This window comes from Osmia lignaria, chromosome 14, assembly GCF_051020975.1.
Source record: "Osmia lignaria lignaria isolate PbOS001 chromosome 14, iyOsmLign1, whole genome shotgun sequence".
Classification (NCBI taxonomy): domain Eukaryota; kingdom Metazoa; phylum Arthropoda; class Insecta; order Hymenoptera; family Megachilidae; genus Osmia; species Osmia lignaria.
In genome coordinates, this window is record NC_135045.1 from 9,647,299 (window position 1) to 9,667,456 (window position 20,158).

At 38.7% G+C, this 20,158-nt stretch overlaps 1 protein-coding gene across 1 annotated transcript; it reads left to right on the forward strand.

The window, feature by feature from the left end:
* The first annotated feature begins 4,889 nt into the window (after positions 1 to 4,889).
* On the forward strand, positions 4,890 to 14,781 carry NT1 (Neurotrophin 1). The gene is made up of 10 exons (XM_034327151.2): positions 4,890 to 5,288; positions 9,590 to 9,748; positions 9,947 to 10,087; positions 11,064 to 11,169; positions 11,252 to 11,375; positions 11,935 to 12,120; positions 12,310 to 12,474; positions 12,987 to 13,309; positions 13,398 to 13,677; positions 13,856 to 14,781. The coding sequence occupies exons 1-10, from the start codon at positions 5,259 to 5,261 to the stop codon at positions 14,073 to 14,075; spliced, it is 1,734 nt and encodes a 577-aa protein (XP_034183042.2). The 5' UTR covers positions 4,890 to 5,258; the 3' UTR covers positions 14,076 to 14,781.
* Positions 14,782 to 20,158: the final 5,377 nt, after the last annotated feature.

The window sequence follows — 20,158 nt, forward strand, 5'->3', positions numbered from 1 at the left end:
TCCTCACCGAATAGTGTTACAACGATTAGTAACCTGATGGTTTAACGAAAGATCTCGAGGTTCGGTTCCTGAGAAATTATTTCTCCCATTCAGAGATACGACTGTGCAGCAGATTTCGATTAATCGAATCGCGTTTGCTGTGACAGACAAATTTATAGACGACCAACGGAAGAGATAAGGGCGGAAGATCGAAACCAACGCTGAAAGTTGGACGCATCCTATCAGTTTCAAATTCGAGGGATTAAAAAGGAAAAGAACTATCTGAAAATAATTGTAGACATTACTACGGTCAAGATGACACCGACAAATAATGTAATTTCGGTGGAATGTCGATTGGAACATCTTTTTACTTATCTTGTATACACTGTGGTATTCGTTTCAATTTGTTCTTTTCTATTTACAGAAATATTTTTTCGAAACAGACTACAATATAAATAACAAAAATAATTACTGTTACGATACTGAAAATTATAATTATGCAAATCCAATTAAAGTAATCAGAATTAACAAATGTTAATTTATCCTTTCTATTGTGCCAAATAATATAAGTACCTCCACAGAATATTAAACATAATTTTTCTTTAATTTACTCAAAGACCATTTCATCTAATTAATTTTATCCCGTTTTAACACGAACCCTTTCAAAGTGAACGAAATGTCAGACGCTATTTCAGAACCGAATAACTAGAAGCGATAGATGGAAACTGTTCGAAGAATGAATTATTTGAACGTCTTCCAATCATCGTCGAGAACTGTCAATCGTTTGGTGCCCGTATGAACGTTCCGTGCAGTTGTCTTCACTCTTCAGAGTCGCAGCATGCATCAGAGGTAAGGATCGTTATCGTAAATTGGATCGCATTCCAGAATTCTTGAAACGGTCGTAAAACGTTCAAGCACGTTTATAGCTATGTGTAGATCAACGATCGAACGTGAAAGACGTCTGTCGAAGAAAAGTAATCGCGTAAAAATGAATAATTGAAATCTTTAAATAAACTTCATTTTCATATACAACCGGGAAGGTATCACGAATTGCAGTGTGAGTCATTCGATAATTGCAGCTCTGTAATTTGTACTCGCCTAAGGTATCGGTGAAAAGCCTTCGGCGACTTTAATGAGCTAATTAACGATACCTGGCGATCTCACGAAGGTCATTGGGGTATAATCGTGCAGGAACATCCTGCGAGAACTCGTGTCTAGGTCGCGGTTACTATCTATAGAAAGACTTTCGCTTAGAAATCTAACGACGATATCGAGGTAACTACGTGAGAGTAACATCGAAATGGAAAACGTGTAAAAGTTATACTGAAGGTTTCCGATTGGACTTAATTAATGACTTACCATGGAAAACCAGTCGAGGTAGAAGGAGAATCTTACGTTCCTTCTAATATCGAGCACGGTATGTTTTAAGGTGTAAATAGAAATTGTACAAGACTGAGAAAAATAAATATTTCAATTAGTTTATTAATTTCTATGATGCTCTATATAACACTTTCAATTAAAAATAAATTGACGAGGGTCCTTCGGTATAAATGATACCCTTCTGAAGCGAATCTAGAAATGTAAATCTCGTGACGAGAAAATCTTCTTGAATCCGAAGAATGATCGCGTAATTAAAAGTAAGATCTCCGCGACACGTTCCACTTTCATTCGTAGCCGGCTGAAAATTCTGCCTTTCGTTGAACATCATTTTTTTTTGATAGCAACATTAACGAGCTGGTGACCCAAATATTCCTCGAAACGAGCGCGTTTCACTTTGCTTTCCAATTTTTATTTACTAAGCTTGTAAAGCGTTAGCAATTATCTATTTCATTTGTGAACGTTTAGTAATGTATTAGCAAGCTGTTACAGTAGAAATTGCTAGGTATAATGCGGTGTACTTTAAGAATAATTATTAGCATGTACTAATAATAAGCAGTCAATGTTGACTGCTAGAGTTATTAAAAGATTTCGTTTTATCATATGTATTAAATTTCAAGACGTTTCTTTCCTTCTTTTTGAAGGAAATAGATTACTTCTTTTCGTAGTCGCGGGGCCTGTAACACCATCCACGCTGAAGCAATAACCATTCTCAGTGACTACAGATACCAAGAAGACTGGACATGCCTTTGTTCACGAGGGGTCATGATTTTGGAGTCTCAGACACCACCAGGGACAGCCTGCATGTACAGAAAACAGTCCCTCATTTACTGCACCTCGCACAGACTACTGAAAAGGTATAGTTTTGACTCCCTTTGACTCTAATTGTTGTAAATCAATTAAAATTAGTACAAGACCGAAACATTATTAAAATAATTGTTTGACAAACTTGTATCCATTTTATACACCTTGGGAAATAGATCATTTTAAAAAAGCAACTGTATTATTATTTAATTCAACCAATTTTCTTTCCATGTTATTTATTTAACTTACACAATTTTCGATCTTTTATTAAATGCACGTAATTTCTTTCCTCAGTTATTTATTTAATTGACTTAAATTCTTCTCTTATTTCATTTATTCAATGTACTTATCTTCTTTCCTCACATATTTATATATACAACATTTAATAACTCTTTGATCCTTAATAAAATATAAACATAGTATACATGGAAATAAAAATTAAAACACAGTAATTACTTCTCAATACGAAAAATTTCACTCAGAACGAGGTACGATCTCCTCAGTCTTATACCGGCAGCCGAGGGATGCGGATCAACTTGTCAAATATACATATACCTCTAATTTCCTTTCGGGGTTAATTTAATTTACTTTATTTATTTCCCTTTTCTTTCACTTTTTCCAGTTATTTATTACTTCATCCCGTTTTATAGACCAAAGTCCACCCTTTTCAGTTACTAATTACTTTATCCTTCTTTTTACGCCAAGACCCACGCTTCCTAATAATTTAATACCTTCTTTATGGACCAAGAACCCCTCGCAATTATTTATTTCTTCATTCTTTTCGTTCGTCATTCATACTTTTCGTTCTTCATTCATTCTTTTCGAGACTTCGCGGGAATTACCAAATCAAGGTATCCCTGTATTCCTTATAACACTGCATCCCTTACATCACAGCGTCCCTTACATCTCCGTATTCCTTACATCCCTGCATCCGTTATATTTCTGTATTTCTTATATCCCTGCATTCCTTATACTCCCACAACCCTTACAGTTCAGCATCCCTGACATCTATGCATCCCTTACATCTCCGTATTCCTTACATTCCCCGCATGCCTAACATCTTTGAATCCCTTACATCATTCCTTTTTGTACCGCCAGGGGGCGCTGTTTCGACGTGAAAAATTTAGTTCACATTTTTGCCACTAGAGGGCCAAAATCTTTGCAAGCTTTAGTTCCTTTTTTTGCCCCCAGAGGGCGCTGATTCGACATCGAAAATTTAGTTCATATTTTTGCCGCTAGAGGGCCAAAATCTTTGCATGCTTTAGTTCCTTTTTTGCCCCCAGAGGGCGCTGATTCGACATCGAAAATTTAATTCACATTTTTGCCGCTAGAGGGCCAAAATCTTTGCATGCTTTAGTTCCTTTTTTGCCCCCAGAGGGCGCTGATTCGACATCGAAAATTTAATTCACATTTTTGCCGCTAGAGGGCCAAAATCTTTGCATGCTTTAGTTCCTTTTTTTGCCCCCAGAGGGCGCTGATTCGACATCGAAAATTTAGTTCACATTTTTGCCGCTAAAGGGCGCAATGCGGCGATGGTGGGATGTGGAGATACAAAGAATATTGCGATGTAAGGCGTGCAGACATCTAAGGAATGCAGGAATGTAAGGGATAAGGGGATGTAAGGGATGAGGGGATGTAAGGGATGCCGAGATGTAAAGAAGCAGGGATGCAAGGAATACAAGGGTGTAAGTAATGCGGGCTTGTAAGTGATACAGAGATGTAAGGGGTGCGGAGATGTAAAGGATGCAATGATACGAGTGGTTTTGGGGTGGTTGCAGCGAGTCCCTTAAAGAGAATAAAATGATAAAGGACTTGGGAGGGTGGTTCCTACAACGCCCTCAAATATAGGTAAAATTGTAAATAAAAGGATAGTGAGGCATCACAGGAGGAATAAAATCATCACGTTCAACTCCCTAATGCGTTTATTCAATAAGTTAAAAAGATAAATACAGCAAATTAAATAAACGCACAAAATAAAATAAGGATATATGTATGTTTAACAAGTAGATCTGCACACCTTGGCGGTCGGTATAAGCTTGATGCTTAAAGGCGCCCGGAGCCTCCACTTCTGACACCTACAGCCCTGATGGCCCTGCCGGTTTTGGTGGTGAAACCGTCATGTTTAATGTTGGGGGAAGGATTGGATCAACCTCCCCTTGCTGCTCCTCTTATTGCTGTAATATGGTAAGACTAAGCTCGAGACACTGACTGTCTGATGGGACATAGTCTTTGACATCGAAGTAATCTGCTATTACAATCAACGTGTGTTAGGCTGTTGCAGTGGGAAGTATTTCACATTTTTATACTAGGATACAGCTTCGTTCTCGATCTGTAATCACTGCCGTTCTCTTTATCGGAGTAACTGATCCGCCGATCGTTTCGCGATCGATTCATCGACTATTCGTTTCTACGGAAGAAAAAAGGGACGCAATAAAGTAGAACAATGAGGAGGGAAAAGAAGAAATGGAACGGAGGATACGTCAGGTGCTGTCTCATCAAGGGTGACACGATCGGCCACCATTCTGTCGCGATTTGCTCCTCGCGAGCAGAGATGTGCTCGAGGAAAAAGGAGGAGGTCGAGTGGCCGACTTCTTCCTCCTCTCGAACGCGACACGCTTATCCGCCGTCCGTTTATCTCGGTCACGGGCTGTACGAAGGGGGAACACGCAGGACGAACCATGCTCGTTCCTACATTTTATCCCCACGTGAGAGCTCGGTTCTTCGTCTTCTTCGGCGTCTCCTTCCACTTGATGAAGACGAGGTCCGTACGCACTACTCGACGGCTCGAACAACAAGTCGGTCTACGCCTCCACCAGCGCGGAAGTCATCGAACCGAACAACGTGGAAATTTGTCTTAGCTTTGTTTTTCAATAAAAAATTGACGATTTAAGAAAATTGTTTTTATTTGAAAATTTTGACAAAAGTGTAACGAAGGATCGATGAACATTCGGTGATTTGCAATTTATTTTCTGGAGAAATGAAGAATTAATAAGTTTGTGGAAGATTAATGTATTAATTAATTAGTGGTGACAGTGATTGTGATTTTGTGAAAGGAAAATAAGGAAGAAGTTGATGAGAGATTACACGAGGAAGTAACAATGGCGCGAGGGTTACTTCTCATTACAGTGGTAAGAAATTAAAGTTGCATTGTTAGAATATTATTTATAATTTAATGTGTCTCCTATTTCATCGAAATCCTTCTTTTCGAAACTTCTTTCACTCTTAATCTACGAGCCAGAGGAATCTACTTTCACCGATTTTTTAAGAATCGATTAAAACGGTACATCTCGTGTATTCATAATCACGAGAAACTTTCGTAAATGTGATTCGATCCATCGGGACTTAATTATAGCCATCAAGAAAATGAATCTATGAAGTCATTAAACTATGTATGTTTCATGTTTGTGATCATTTTTTTGGAAGCATGCAGAAATAACATTCCCTGTTATTAATATATTATTAATTACACTTAGAATCTTTATTTTCTTGTTTTACAATCAATTCATTAAATTACATTCGTACTATTAGTTAATAGAAAATATAAAAAGTTACATGTAATGAAAAATAAAATTAATACAAATTCATTGAAATTATAACTTTTATTAATCACAAGATACCTTGGAATATAAAGGAAAATTAAGAGAAAAATTCCACTGGAATCGATGTCTTGGTCAGAAAAAGGTGACCGACTGCTCTGGTCGTAACATCTGTTACCTCTTCTCGGATAAAGTGGAACAACCTTTACATGGCCTTGATCCAGTAACCTGCCGGAACCAGGAAAAGTAAATAGATTCTCCTTAATTGCCGTAGAATGGCAAGTTCCCTCTCGCGTGATAATAGTGAAAGATTTATTAACGATATCAACACGATCCTTGTTCGAACCTATAATTTCAATCCATAATATCGCAACTATCGTTGCGTTATCTTTATCGAGATCGTCTGTTGATCATCGATTAATTTGCCTATTCTTTTCCACTTTAGAAAGCTTCTGGGAAAATTGATTTTGATAAGTATGCTATCGTTGGCACGATTTCTGTGAAATTGCAATATAACGCAATTTATGCATTAGTCATTTCACCTGTTATCTCATAATCATTGTATTATCTCCTTTTCTCGTTAAACGATTCAAACGATCTGGCAATTAGAGAAACTGTAGGCTCACGATTAGCTTGTAAATCGTTTCAATAATTTGGAATTGAAGTTTTGGACCTGAAAATGAATAATTAAATTAGTTCAAACAATGTAGACGCATTGATTGAAATTAGGTTCATTTGTCAAAAATATTTAACACTGAACGAGTTACAATAATATATTTCAAAGATTAGCTACATTGCATGATTTACGTAAGATACGTCTTCTCTGTCGGAGGTCGTTGGATGAAAGTTATAATTTTGTTTTAAATTTCACTGGAGATTCGAGCCGATACGCCAGCTTGAAGTCGACGGTCCGGTATGACTTATAATTTACCGCAAGCATTTATCTTCTTAGTTCGATAAGCTTGGTGAAAGTCCCCATTGATAATCTAGTGTGCAACGGAGTTTCATTTCACGGGAATACAATAAAAAAAAAAATAGTTCGTAAAATGAAAATATTTCAAAGAACGAAAGTTCTTTCTTATCCTTGTATTTTTTCATTCAAACCAAGTGTATTACCATTTCAATGGCAGTCGGTCAACCGAAACTTCCTTTTCAAAGTTCATGATCCATTGTACGGTTCACAGGAAACAATACAGAGATGCGTTTGAAGATTTTTGGTTGACTGCTTTTAAATAGAATTTATCAGCATTCTGGAAGCTGAGGAGGATCGTGATTGTGCAATCATTGTATTTTACACTAATGCCGGCGAAAGCAAAGGAAACGTCGCGATTGTTTCAAACAATTAATCATAAAAAGCAGCAAGTACTTACAAAATATCCTGAAAATCGTACGGTATTGGCCAAGAAGCGATGACGAGCCGCGATATGAAAGAAAAAGATCACTCAGTGAAATCGTAGCTCTCCTCCTTCTGTTGAGCATCATGGTTACTGGGTCAGCGCTGATTGCAAACAGAGGAGGATATGTTGGAATTTTCACGTTTTATGGTTATTTCACGTGACAGATAACGTGTTAAGGTTTTTAACGAGCATGTTACATCGGCCACATCCTGTGACAATCCTTGCATTTGTGGTCTAGTATTTCAAGTACAAAGCTATTCGCAAACGTGTTTCAGAAGGAAGGAACGTTTCTTAGGAGCAGGAAATCATAATGAGATATTGTGTACGATTGGTAATAACGTGAAAGAAACAAGTTGGACTAGGTGTAAGCACGAGTGAAATTGATTTGATTTATTAACAAGAAGATAACGTTGCGAGTGGTAGTAAGTTGAGACAGATTGGAAGTAATAGTTACGCCCCGAGCGACACTCTGATTGACATCAGATTGGATATGTCACTGAGCACCCTGAAGCATTTTTTTTTTTATATTAAGACCACCCAGAAGAAACGTGATTTTATTCAAGTTATTTTAACAAGATGAAGTGATAAAACTCTGTCACAATTAGAGTGTGTTGAACTCAACCAGTAGAATTACACTGAAACTAGTCAGACTGGTGGAATGAGACATCACGAATTTGCACAGTAGAATTATCCTAAGTATAGTCAGACCACGTTTTCGATAACGATGTATTCGAATTGTGATTGAAATGAAAAATAGTGAAAACCTTCTGCGTCAATATCGTGAGAGAATTTCATGTTTTAGAAAGTACCCTTGTCTTCGAGTTGCTGGCATCAGCGTGAAAGTCAAATTCAAAGGGGAGAAACTAGCCGAGTCTGATGAATGAACCTTCAGCGTTAATTAATCGACGCGACAACAATTCAGTCGTTTAGTCATCGATTTCAGAAATGAAGAAAAAAAAAACGTGGACATAAACGATAGCTCGAATCGTAGCGTTTGAACGTTTCGTACAGCGCGACTTTCTCCGATGCGTGTATCTTTTCCTCTGCTCATTTTCTTCTCCGTGTCGTCGAGAAGAAAATCATACGATTTCACTCGTCTGATACGGGCTGCAGTCCAATCTCTTGGCAAAGTGTTTTTACGAGCATTTGACGAGATTGCATGCCGTCAATTTGCGCGTTACACCGACACTTCCGCTGAAAAAACATAAAGGAAATTATCATAGCTCGTGCTTCGAGCTCGAGATTCCTTCCGCGATAGCTGATCCAACGAGAAGCTCGACTATATACCGTTTCCTCGCGATCAATTCCCGCAGACATAATAGGAGAATTGTGCTATTGTGTGTTTCGGGAAATTCCGTCGCGTTATTCAAGACATTACGATTATGAGAGGGAAAGGATCTGTTTCGAATTAATGATAGTTCAGGAACGATAAGAGGTTGTTCCCGTATACTGTTAAAAAATAGTTGAGGACAAGTTCCATTAATAACTGCTGCAATAAAAATGGCACTCTAATATAATATTCAACGACAAACGTAACTCCCATCATGAGTGAGCCCTACAACACTTAACATTTTTCTTCTTCTCCTATACATGTTATAAATTTTACATTCTTTGTGAAGAAAAGAGTTAATCGCGTGTATGATGTGAAAGCAAGTTTACAGGCGGTTTTAATTGCATCATGATATATTAAGGTTCTCTTGTTGTGTTATAATATCGGGTTAGGGAAAGATTATTAATGAGATTGGTTAATTTAACTGCTCGATAAAACGGCAGTTGATATTCCTGTTTAGAATATTAATAGGAAAATTATTTTGCAAACTTCGTTTTATCGTCTCAATTAATATTCATGTATAATTTGGTGGAGATACAAAGTCATTGACGTGTCTGAGTAATGTTAATAAAAGTTATTTGATTGTTTTAAGTTTGTGAATTATGAATCGTTATGCAACTAATTGCACTTTATTGTTAATATCTAAGCAAATTACAATATGATTTGGAAAATCAATTATTCGAGTTATTTGATGGTTTTAAGTTTGTGCATTATGAATCGTTATGCAACTTAATTGCACTTTATTGTTAATAAGCAAATTACAATATGATTTGGAAAATTATCATTTCTGTACAATTGCAATAGGAAAAAACATTCGAAGGTTAAGATATTGATTTCTGGAATGAAAATAACCATACGTTATAAATTCTTAGTATTTTAAAGAAAGTGGTCGATATTAAAAAATCCTGAAAAATTAATTTATCGACCAAGGAAATATCTCTGACTCATTCACTTACGTGTAATTTAAATTGGAGCAGATTCGAAAAGCTGTGCTATAGAAAGCAATCGATGACTCGCAAATCGACAGTGATTAATCGATCACGAAGTTCCGTCTGACATAAGTTAACTCGAACAAGCACCAGAAGCGATATCGCCGATACAAAATAACATTTTCAGTGATAATTGATAAGCTCACGGGAATGATCGTTGTTCGTTTCACTCTTTAGGCGGTCGTGCTACTATCCTCGATTAATGTCTGCGCCGAAGAGGATCTTAAAGACGACGGAGACCTCAACGACCGTAAAGAAAACAACGGGACAACAGTTACGTCCATCAAGATCACCGGGGAAGGATCCAAGAACAGGACGGACAAAACACGAGAGACGGTGAGGGAAAGAAATTTCTATTTGCATAAATAACGTCCAGCTGTCGTGTTTGCTGAATTAACCACGGCTAATTTAACAGACTAAACTTGTTATCGTGTTGGCATTGATATACAGATCAGATATTAGGAGACCAAGAGATTTCCACTGTGATAACGCGCTAATTAGCAACGTTTTAATAATGCTTTAAATAATTTTTAGCAATTAGAGAGGCTTCGTTCTCTATTCGCCAGTCGACAGAACAGCAGCAGAGATCTTACGTTGCCGAAAAGCTCAGACATTGCTAAAGTCATATCCGATGATGTTACCGGTGACGAAGAGACTCCTGAAGAACTGCCAGAGGTAATCGAAACATTTAAATATCAAATAAAATTGAAATGAAATACTAATGTCTATCGATAGACATTCGAAACCTTAGTTGGCAAGAAAGTAAAAACCTACGAATTTCTTTCTGCATCAGGAAATCCAGATCTTATTGATCCACGATTTCAGAACCAATATTGTTACAGTACACCGTGACGAAAGATTAACAACGTTCATTTATCTTCCGACAAGAAAGATCTTTAGAAAGTCGCGTTTAAGACTTCTTTTAGTCGCAAATCATAGCAAAATTATATACACTTGTCATATATGAATACTATGCTCCATACTTATTTCTACTTAGGGATTCGTAGCTTTCTGTTTAGTATACCATGGATCTGAAGTCACTGGAAGTCAGTGATTCATTCAATTTCACCAGGATGTTTTTACCCGCAGGTGGAATTTTCGTTTATACGATTTTTTCATAGGCGTAGAAATTTGAGTCACGACGATGTTTTCTCGATTTGTTATCCTCCGTGATCTAGGAATTTCCAGGGGGACACTTTCGTTCGCGGAGACAGCGATTATTTTCTTCGACGGTTACTTTCACGTCGTTACGATCGACGTTCATATTTATTGTGTTACTCGTCGAAATTCCCAGATGATCTCGGAGAATGGAGGTGCATAGATATTCGAAATGATGTTGCGAGAGAGAGAGACTGAATTCGGGACATTAATTAACGTACGCCACAACACGGGTCAAAACGTTACGCAGACTTCTCTGGGTATACATTGTTGCGATTAAGATTATTAGATAGAAGCGGTGGAAATTGAAATTCAAGTATAATTAATGCAACAGGAAAGATAAATTTTCTGAGATGATCAGTGTGCTTATTTATGCATTATGAAACAATGAAACCATCATGGCGGTGTGAAATTTAATTCAAAAGAATTAAAAGGTGTCTGAGACTTTAAAGTGTTGCAGAGTTGTTCAACATTTATTTATCCATTGTTACAGCCACAAGAACTGAAAATCATAAGACCTAATTTGAGGAAACGACCTGTTTTTCGACCATCGCCTTCGAGAAGACCGTTACCACCGAATCGAAGACACGTTTATGGAGGTTGATAACAATTCTGAGTGTTAATAAAAATACAATTTAAAGTAATAAAAAATTATCATTTTGCGTAATGAATTTCCTATAGATCTGTCCAGAACACCATTGACGAGACCACCAAGGCGACCTGCGGAAGTGAAGAGGGATCCAACCGAGAAAGAGTGCACTTTCTTTACGAAGACAGTTTGCCTGGAAGCAGCCGATTATCCTCAGTAAGTATCTCGCCAACTTCTTCACTTTTTTTTTTCAATTGTTTCCATTCAGGGTTGCAACCATTACACAACGCATTTCAATGCGCTTTCTCCGTCGGACAGCTAATTTAAGGGGTTCGCGATAATTGGAAGAATGTGTGATGGCAATTTTACAATGGAAACGATGTAATTCGTGGTCTCGTTAAAATGGAAGAAAGTCTGTTCGCTTTCGTGTTATTCTCCACGTTTCTATGCCCGTTGCGTAATAATACCATTTTTCTCATAATCGTTCTTACATTTTAATTAGGAATTACAGGCGGAAGTTGTAGAAACACCGGCGAAAGCACGGACTTTCGTTTCCTTTTCTCTTTCGTGACAAATCGTGGGATATAATAAAGAGACTAGAAAGATGCTATTAACCCTTGGACGAAGAAAAGCAAGATATTCACACGAATCGAATATGACCCAGTATCTACCGTCCAAGGGTTAACTGAATTAATTATTCTTGTTAAGGAAAACAAAATTATTAAAATGAGATTGCACTGGATTTGCCGATTTTAATTAAATAAAATTTGTTTAGCGAAGCTATCAGCAGAAGTTTGAGGAGTAACAAAGAGATGGTAGCTTCTTTGTTGACTGATTACAAATCACAGGACTTCGATGAATCTGGGGAAAATTTTCCTATTGCATTACCGCTTGAAAATAAGTTCGAGAATAAATATGATGGTCGGTACGAGAATCGATACGAGAGCAACGAGATTAGAAGGTGAGAATATGACTAATAAATAATGTTCATCTTTTCACTGTGTATTCAAAAATTAAAATCATATTGTATAAAAATTATGAGACATTGAATGTATACCTGGTTGCTGTTGAAGGATGCCCCTGTGGAATGCTAACTCCCAATCAGTGTAACATTAAAATATTTTAACATTTATTCATAAATTAATTTTAGGAGATCTGATATGCCTTCGCCATTCGACAACATCGAAGAAGGCTTCACGTGTCCATCCGTGGTTAAATATGCTCGTCCTCAATTAGCCAGAGCCGCTTCCGGAATCTGGAAATACATCATAAACACTGGTGAACACACGCAGACTTTGCGATTGGAGAAATGTTCGTAAGTAACGTCCAAACACAATGAATTCCCATAGAAAAATGACCATGATCCATCTTCGTTTCAAAAGTAACTCTACCTCAATCTTCCGTTCCATTGATTTGTTTCCGTAATTGAAGCAAAACGATTCGGTTAACACTTTCCCAGAAGCGTTTGTCAAAGCATCTTCATCGTAAATTCATCGTAGAAATTGAAATTCTAAACTTCGTTACAAATCAGTGAACAAAATGACCACTTTGTAGTTCTTTGTGGCAAAAGGATTTAGCATTTTTCTCAGTTGTACTTTGCTTTCGCTTACAATAACCAGATTAACTAGAATCTATTCAGAAAAAGTAGACGATTTCTGGAATTGTAATTCAAACTCGATAGTATATAATCAACAAGTTTCACGCAGCGTGAAGTTTAAGGTTCATTAACACGTTTACTGTCAAGTAGAAAAACCTATGTTCAGTACAGCATGGTATAATAAAAATTATTGCACTTATTTTTTACTTAATTGAATTCAATTGTTTCAGAAATCCGCAATCGAGTTGCTCTTTCATCTCAGAGAACTACCGATCGTCCTGCGTCCAAGTATACAATTATCACAGACTTTTAACCTGGGATAGCAAACTGGGTCTCCATATGGACATCTTCAAAGTACCAACTTGCTGCAGTTGCCATGTGCATGGTTACGCTGACATCTTTCCACCTCATCAGAGTGATCCACCTCCAAGGATCAAGGAATCCTTCCCTGGGTCTGATTTCGCCACAACAAACGATCAGAAAGATGATTTCGAGGACGTTTCGAAGTTGAATTATTTAAACAAATACGTGGCTGGTTTTGATTCTGCTCTGGGTACAATTTTACTCTTTGGTTTATATATAGCAAAATCGTTTGATAAGATATTCAAATATTAATTAGAATAATTTTCATAATTTTGTAGGTTCAAGTAATAAGAAACCTTTATCAGAAGCTTCTCCAAGTCGACCCACCTTCACACTTCCTGTTAGAACGAGGCCCAAGAAACAACCTTCCTCTTCAAACTCAAGACCGTTTGATAAGTTACCTCAACAACATGCTCCAAATACAAGAGCACCAGGATACACTGGTCCATTGTTGAAAGGTTCCAGACCAAGCAGACCCAGTAGACCACCTTTTAGAAGGGAATCCACGTCTCATATCGAAGAGAACACAGAAAGTCTGAATAGCACAGCTCTAAATAGGTAATTGTTCAATTATCTTTGGATCTTTTATTATTTGTACCTAAGTAACGCGATATCGCGTGGTTGATTGTCAATTTTGAACGTTACAGTATACACTGCAACTAATTAGCTAAATGTTTCTTCCTGTATATAATATGCAAATCCTTCAACCGCAAAGTTAATTGAATGAATTATTTAGATACAGCCAGCCATACGATTTGGAAATGGACGCCTCGTCGCGATTACAAAACGGTGGTTTCGACGACGAATACCATGAACCACAGAGGCGAATCAATTACAATTACCACCCGATTATCGATTTCTTTCGACCAGAGGCATCGATGCTGCAAACAGCCGAAACTCAGTCAGCATCGGATCAGAATGATTCCAACTCGTGGAAACCGATGATATCGTCTTAAGTGATGTTTCATTTCCTTCGGAGTACCTGATCGTTTCTTTCTTTCTGTAATATTAATCGATCGTAGAGAAGCGAGAGTATTATGCATCGAATTGTTAGATTTTTATACATATTTCTTTTTTCATACCTATGTATACTGATATTCGTTAGTGTCCCCTTCGTGTTCATTAGTACTCTTCGTTCGTGACGATTAACCCTTATCTGGTTCAGTTTACTTCCAGAGTAAATTTTCAAAAATGGTTAGAATTATCAAATTATATTCAGAATTAAATGTTTAATTTTCGAAGGGTAGGTCTGGATCAGTAGAAAATTAATTAGAAAATATCAAGTGTATTAGTTCATTGACTTCACTTAGATTGGATAAGGGTTAATGAGCTTCGACGTTTGGAAAATTTTCAAAATTATTATTTTAATTTTATGTATATTTTATTTTCAAGCAGAGTACTAATGCAATGTTCAGTGTAACGATAGCGAACGTTTCAACTGTAGAAGTATTACGACCACATTGGGCAGGTGCAATCACTTCGCTGTAATTATGTAATACTGCGTGAATTTTATATTAATATATTTATTATTTCTAACGTTTATTAATTTATGAATTGTCACCGATTACTTGGATATTCGTTGTTACACGAATTATTAAATAAACTGTATGGCAACGACTCGAGTCTAGTCTTTCTTGTCGCATACCTTTTCTCCAGTTACAATTTGCAGGGATGTTATAATCTTTTCTTGTTCGATGTTTTATAGCCTTTCAATATTTCACAACACTTCAGACGTTTTACCTAACGCTGAAATAATTTCAACAAGGATTCAAAAAATTGTATAAACGATTGTGTAAAATGTTGAATTTAACAAGTTCAAGGCTGATTTTGAAATATGGCATTTTGTAAATCCTCCGATTTATTAGAATTCCTTGAAGAACTATAACGGCCAAGCGTTTGACGAGTCTTCAGGATCTCGAAGGACTAGTTTTCCAAATTCCTAAAATTAAAAAAGACGAGCGTTAACAAATCCTTAGACGAGCCTGGCTCTTCACAGTCAAGAGCAACGAGCGTTTTGCTTAGCTCAGTCGCCTGTAAATCGTTTGTTTCGCTTGCTAAGTTTCTGTCGAGGCGATTGCACCGGGTCTTTCCGCGTCAATCCGCGAAGCGTATCGCCGAGCCACAGTTTGTCTCGCTCTGCTGGCTTCGGATAAAACGTTACTGAACTTCCAATTCTAGAAACGAAGCCGTCGTTTGATCGAATTCTTCATTTTTTTTTCACGGCCGATAGGCTCGTAGATCATCTTGGTGATCAGAGTGCATAAAAATAAACAATGTTTAAGTCCTCCTTCCACTTACACACTCTTAATACAATATTACTTTTATAAAAAGGTATATTCCTGTAGGTAGGTTAATAAAATGAATCTGCATCCATTGTTTAAGGATCAATTTGGCTCATAAAATGAAAACCGTTGCACGATAATGGCGCAGCTAGGTCTGCCGCCTCCAAATTACAGTCATTACGCTCGAATTAGCGGAGTAACGGTAATACCAAGCGTGAAGAAATAAATTATGTATTGGACATACTTTTTGTCTCTTTATTATTATGAGATATCAATAAATTAGAGAAAAAATTAAGAATTTTGACAACAGTCTCTATTGAAGTAATTGATTCTGGATGACAGTTATCGAATATCGTCGAAAAATATTGTAATGTACCATTAGAAACCCTATAGAAATTGCCAAATCCACGGAAAGTGGCGCAGAAAAAATCGTTTGTGCGATCGGTATCTGGCCGATCGATGATTTCTTTATTCCCTTTCCAGTGAAACGAGCCACCGATTAGGCTCAATCGAGAGTGACAGAACCGTTCAACGTTCAGGCCTGCACGGTTCGTGAACAACGCCGCATCGAGTCGTTTGAAACCCTACTCTGTCTTGCTCTCGGATCGTTGGAAAATATAAATTAGGCCAGACGGACCGTGCCGCGAGCAGTTCGATGCAGGTTCTCGATCGAAAATGATTAGAAATCAACGAGTGTCGCGTCGACGTTGAAAAACCGACCGCAATTCATTCGAGAACATCGATGCTGTACTCGTAATATCGCTCGGGTCGCGATCGAAAGAACGACCGGTGCCTTTTTTCGAGGGTTCACGTAACCGTTGCCGCGCCAGCGAACAAACCTCCGAACGTGTCGCGGGAAAGTACAAAACAAAAGTGTTCGAACGTGATCGACGAACGTTAGGAAATCGGGAAATGATTGATCCGGAACGTCGACGTATCGGGGCAGAATGACTGTGATTACTTCGTCAGTGAACACGAATCTCGCGATCTGACTGGTTCGTCATTGATAACTGTAGTGCAATGGCAAGATCACAGTGACGAAATGAATGAAAAATTGTTGATCCTGTTGCTGGTGTTGGTTCTCGGATCACATGGGATATTAGTGGTGGATAAACCATATGTTTCGAGAACCTCCACCAATCTAACTCTGCGCGAAGCTGAACCTTGGAATAATTTCACAAACGGTGAACGAAACCTTGAAAGACCATCTATAGATTCAACTATAATTTCAAAGCAAGAAAACGAGGATCCCAATGAGTCCTCCGAAACAGTGGCTCAGAACAAGGTTCAGAGATCTTCAGAAATCGAAGAGGGCTCCGAAGAAGAGCCAGAAGGTCCTCCGGATCACTTGATCCCATATTCCGAACACGAAGAGCCAAGAAACGTTTCGACGAAGCCGAAATACGTCGGTCCAGGTGAATGGGCAAAGCCAGCGAAGAACAGCGATGTTCCTCTAGACTTTGTGCCCACAAAATTGTACGCGCAGGTGAGGAGAACTCATACTGTAAGGAGGTTACCTCGAAGAAAGGCGATAGAGAACGCAGAGTCTGAAGAGGAGAAGGAAAGCGCGGCGAGATTGAGGGAAGTGGTGAGGAACTCGAAGGTGAACACCGTGTACACTGAAGAAGGTTACGAAGATTCTGCTTACGACCATGGTGGACACATCAGGGACGCGGATTACCAAGAAGATTACGCTAGGAAGCTTCGCGAACAGTTGCACAATAGGAAGAAGTCTGGAGACGATGCTGACGAAGACGATGACGAAGGAGATGCTACTGAACAGAAGAAGTACGCGAAGATCAACCCTGAGGAGCTTAAGGATTATGAAGACTACGAGGATCACAAAGCTGATAGCAATGTTGTAAATGGAAGGAAAGAAAGGAAGGAAGGGTATCCGAAAGTGGTTGCAGAAGAGGGAATAAAGAAATTGCAAGAAGACGTAGAGACAGAAGTTGAGAATATAGAGAAAGGATTTGAAGAACAGAATTCGAGTAATGGAGAAGGTTCGAAAGAAAAAGGTGAACGAAGGAGGAAAACGAGAAAAAGGAAGAGACCAGCGTCGTCAGAAAAATCGGAGATTAATCATGGAGAAAATTTGGGAGAATCTCAAGGGATCAGAAATGTGGAAAATTATTCGACTACGGTGGTACCAGTTGCAACTACTACTTTGAAAGAAGATTTCGCTAATCCATCTGGGTCGTATCAATACGAGACCCATGAGAATTCACCGCATAGTGATTTTCAACAAGCTGAAGAAAACCCAACGACAATCAGTTACAGCCAACTCTTCTGGGAGTACTTCAAGACGAGACAAATCGAACCAACAAAGATTCCAGCATCGTCCCGTTTAGAATCAACGACTGTGGGTCCAGATTTTCTGCAAGCTTCCTCCGTCCTGGGAAATGCGAATACACAGGCGACTTATTCTGTATATGATGAAACCACGACGTTGTTTCCGGTTGTAGAATCAGCGATCTTCGGTGCGAAGACTTTTGCTCCATCTCAGTTTATAATGGACCCAGAGTTCGTTAGAAGGAATGATCAAAATAATCAATTGTCCCATTTGAAGGAAACAAACGTGGATGATTTTTGGCGTCCTATTATTCCCAACGAACCAGCTACAACTACAGATACTCAATTTCTAGGAACATACGACGATAAGATTTTAAATAACGATCAAGGAATTTCATTTTCGAATTTTGTGAAAAACCTGGACAGCAAGGAACAGACCGATAAGAACTTGGACAGTTCCTTGTTCAATCCATCGTTGAATTTACTGACGAATCGTAAGCCACGTTATAAAATTGCTGTAAGACAGAAGCCAAAAAAGTCTGTCGAATATGGCAGCCAAAAATCATCAATTTTTAGTTCCATAAATGAACCACAGTTTGAAAATATAACACCAAAAAATATTCCATTTAACGAGAATTATATGAAGGTTCTAATGCACCTGAAGAATCAAGAAAAAGCTAGGAATCGTCATCCAAATAGTTTACAACCAAACAATTTTTATCCATCAAATGATCTAAGAAGAATAAGGCCACCTTCGCTTCAAAAGACCAGGGATTATTCCAATTTTTATCCACGTAGACCGATAGAAAATACGTATCGTGGTTCTCAGAAGATGCGTCAGATTCACAAGAATCATCAACCGCGTCAAATGCATCCTGATTCTTCGAAAACCATTAAAAGATCATCGACACGTAACAGGAATCTAATACCAGCCATTGATCTGCTTCCTCCAGTGCCACATTTGATCGACGACTTCGCTAGGACGAAAGAAACGAGCGATTACCTAACCGGAAACGGTTCGAACCAAGTGAGAAACATTCTGAGACCGTTCCAAAGGACGGTCTCGGTCGACCCGATCGCTGGAATCCGCGCAAAAAGGCGCGAAAGAAGATCGACGAACGACGGGAACGTAGGAGACGTGAAAGGCTCGCGATTATCGGCAAACAATGACGAGACGAATCGGTACGAAATAGAACGAACAGCTAAAAATTCGTCGATCGAGAGAAATTCGTTGCTGAAAGCAAACAGCAGCCAGCAAGTGGCACTCGTTCCGGATACGTCCGCGGAAAAACGAAACGACGAGAAGAAATCGGGATCGGAACAGGGGAAAGAGTCGTTTCAAGAGGGGCGTGCCGTGGAAAGAGAAAGCAATGCTGGTGGCGACGATTCGAAGCCTCTGAAGTATAACAATGACGAATGGAAGAGAAGAGACGTCTTTGATGAAGAAGAATCAATGACAAGCGATGGATTGAAGAAGAGCCACGAAGACCTTCTGAACGAATCGCCGAAAGTGACCAACGATGTGATACAGAAAGAAATCGATGCTCGTTTTAATGAAAAAGAAGAAGAAGAAGATGAGCAAGAAGATACGGAAGATGATGTAGAAGTGGAGGACCCAGATTTCGATTACGTGGAGGAGATACCTGAAGAGAAGCATGCTGACAATGAAACCGCAGAACCTAGTGTCCCTAGCATGGATCTTGAAAAGTATCCTTTTTATAATAATGAAAAAGTACCAACACCATCTGCTCTAAAGTACGCGATTGACCCTGAAAGATTACCCAGGAAGACTTACGGAGGGATGGAGTTTTACGGTTCTAGAGATGCATATAAACATTGCGAAGAGGTTGAACCTACCTTGAAGGTATTGCCAGAGAAGGAAGAGCCAGCCCCTGATAAAGGTCCAGAAGAGAATCTTCCTCGTCTTCGTGGCCTGGGAGACAAATTGGATTGTTTCAAGGCCAAGTACTTCGACAACGACCCTTTCGACAATCCTCTGTTCCTGGAGAAGGAAGTTGAGGACCCCAGCCCTCCCGAGGAACTGGACACCAAACAGTTCGCTTCCAGGATCATGATGTTCCCTAAACAAAACGATGACTATGTTATTCAGAAATCATCGAGAAAACCAGAAAACTATCGTCGACCTCGGAAACCAAGTTCCAGCACGGTTAGGCTCCCGAAATCGAGGCGTGTTCTTTATAGAACCGTTCCAGGAACCGGAAGAGGGAAGAGACCTCGGGTTTACAGGGTGAAAGGAGTGCGAGTGAAATATGTAAAGGGTTCCAGAAGACCGCAGAAGGTTTATAAACGACCCGTCACCTCTGCCAGCGATGTGTGGTCCTTGTACACTCCTTACCAAAGCCAGGTTTACGAGGATGTGATGGGAACCATAAGGAACATGGCGAACTCGTATCAAGTTTACGAGGTGACCACTGTTCCAACTTCGGATGAAGCCACTGTTATAG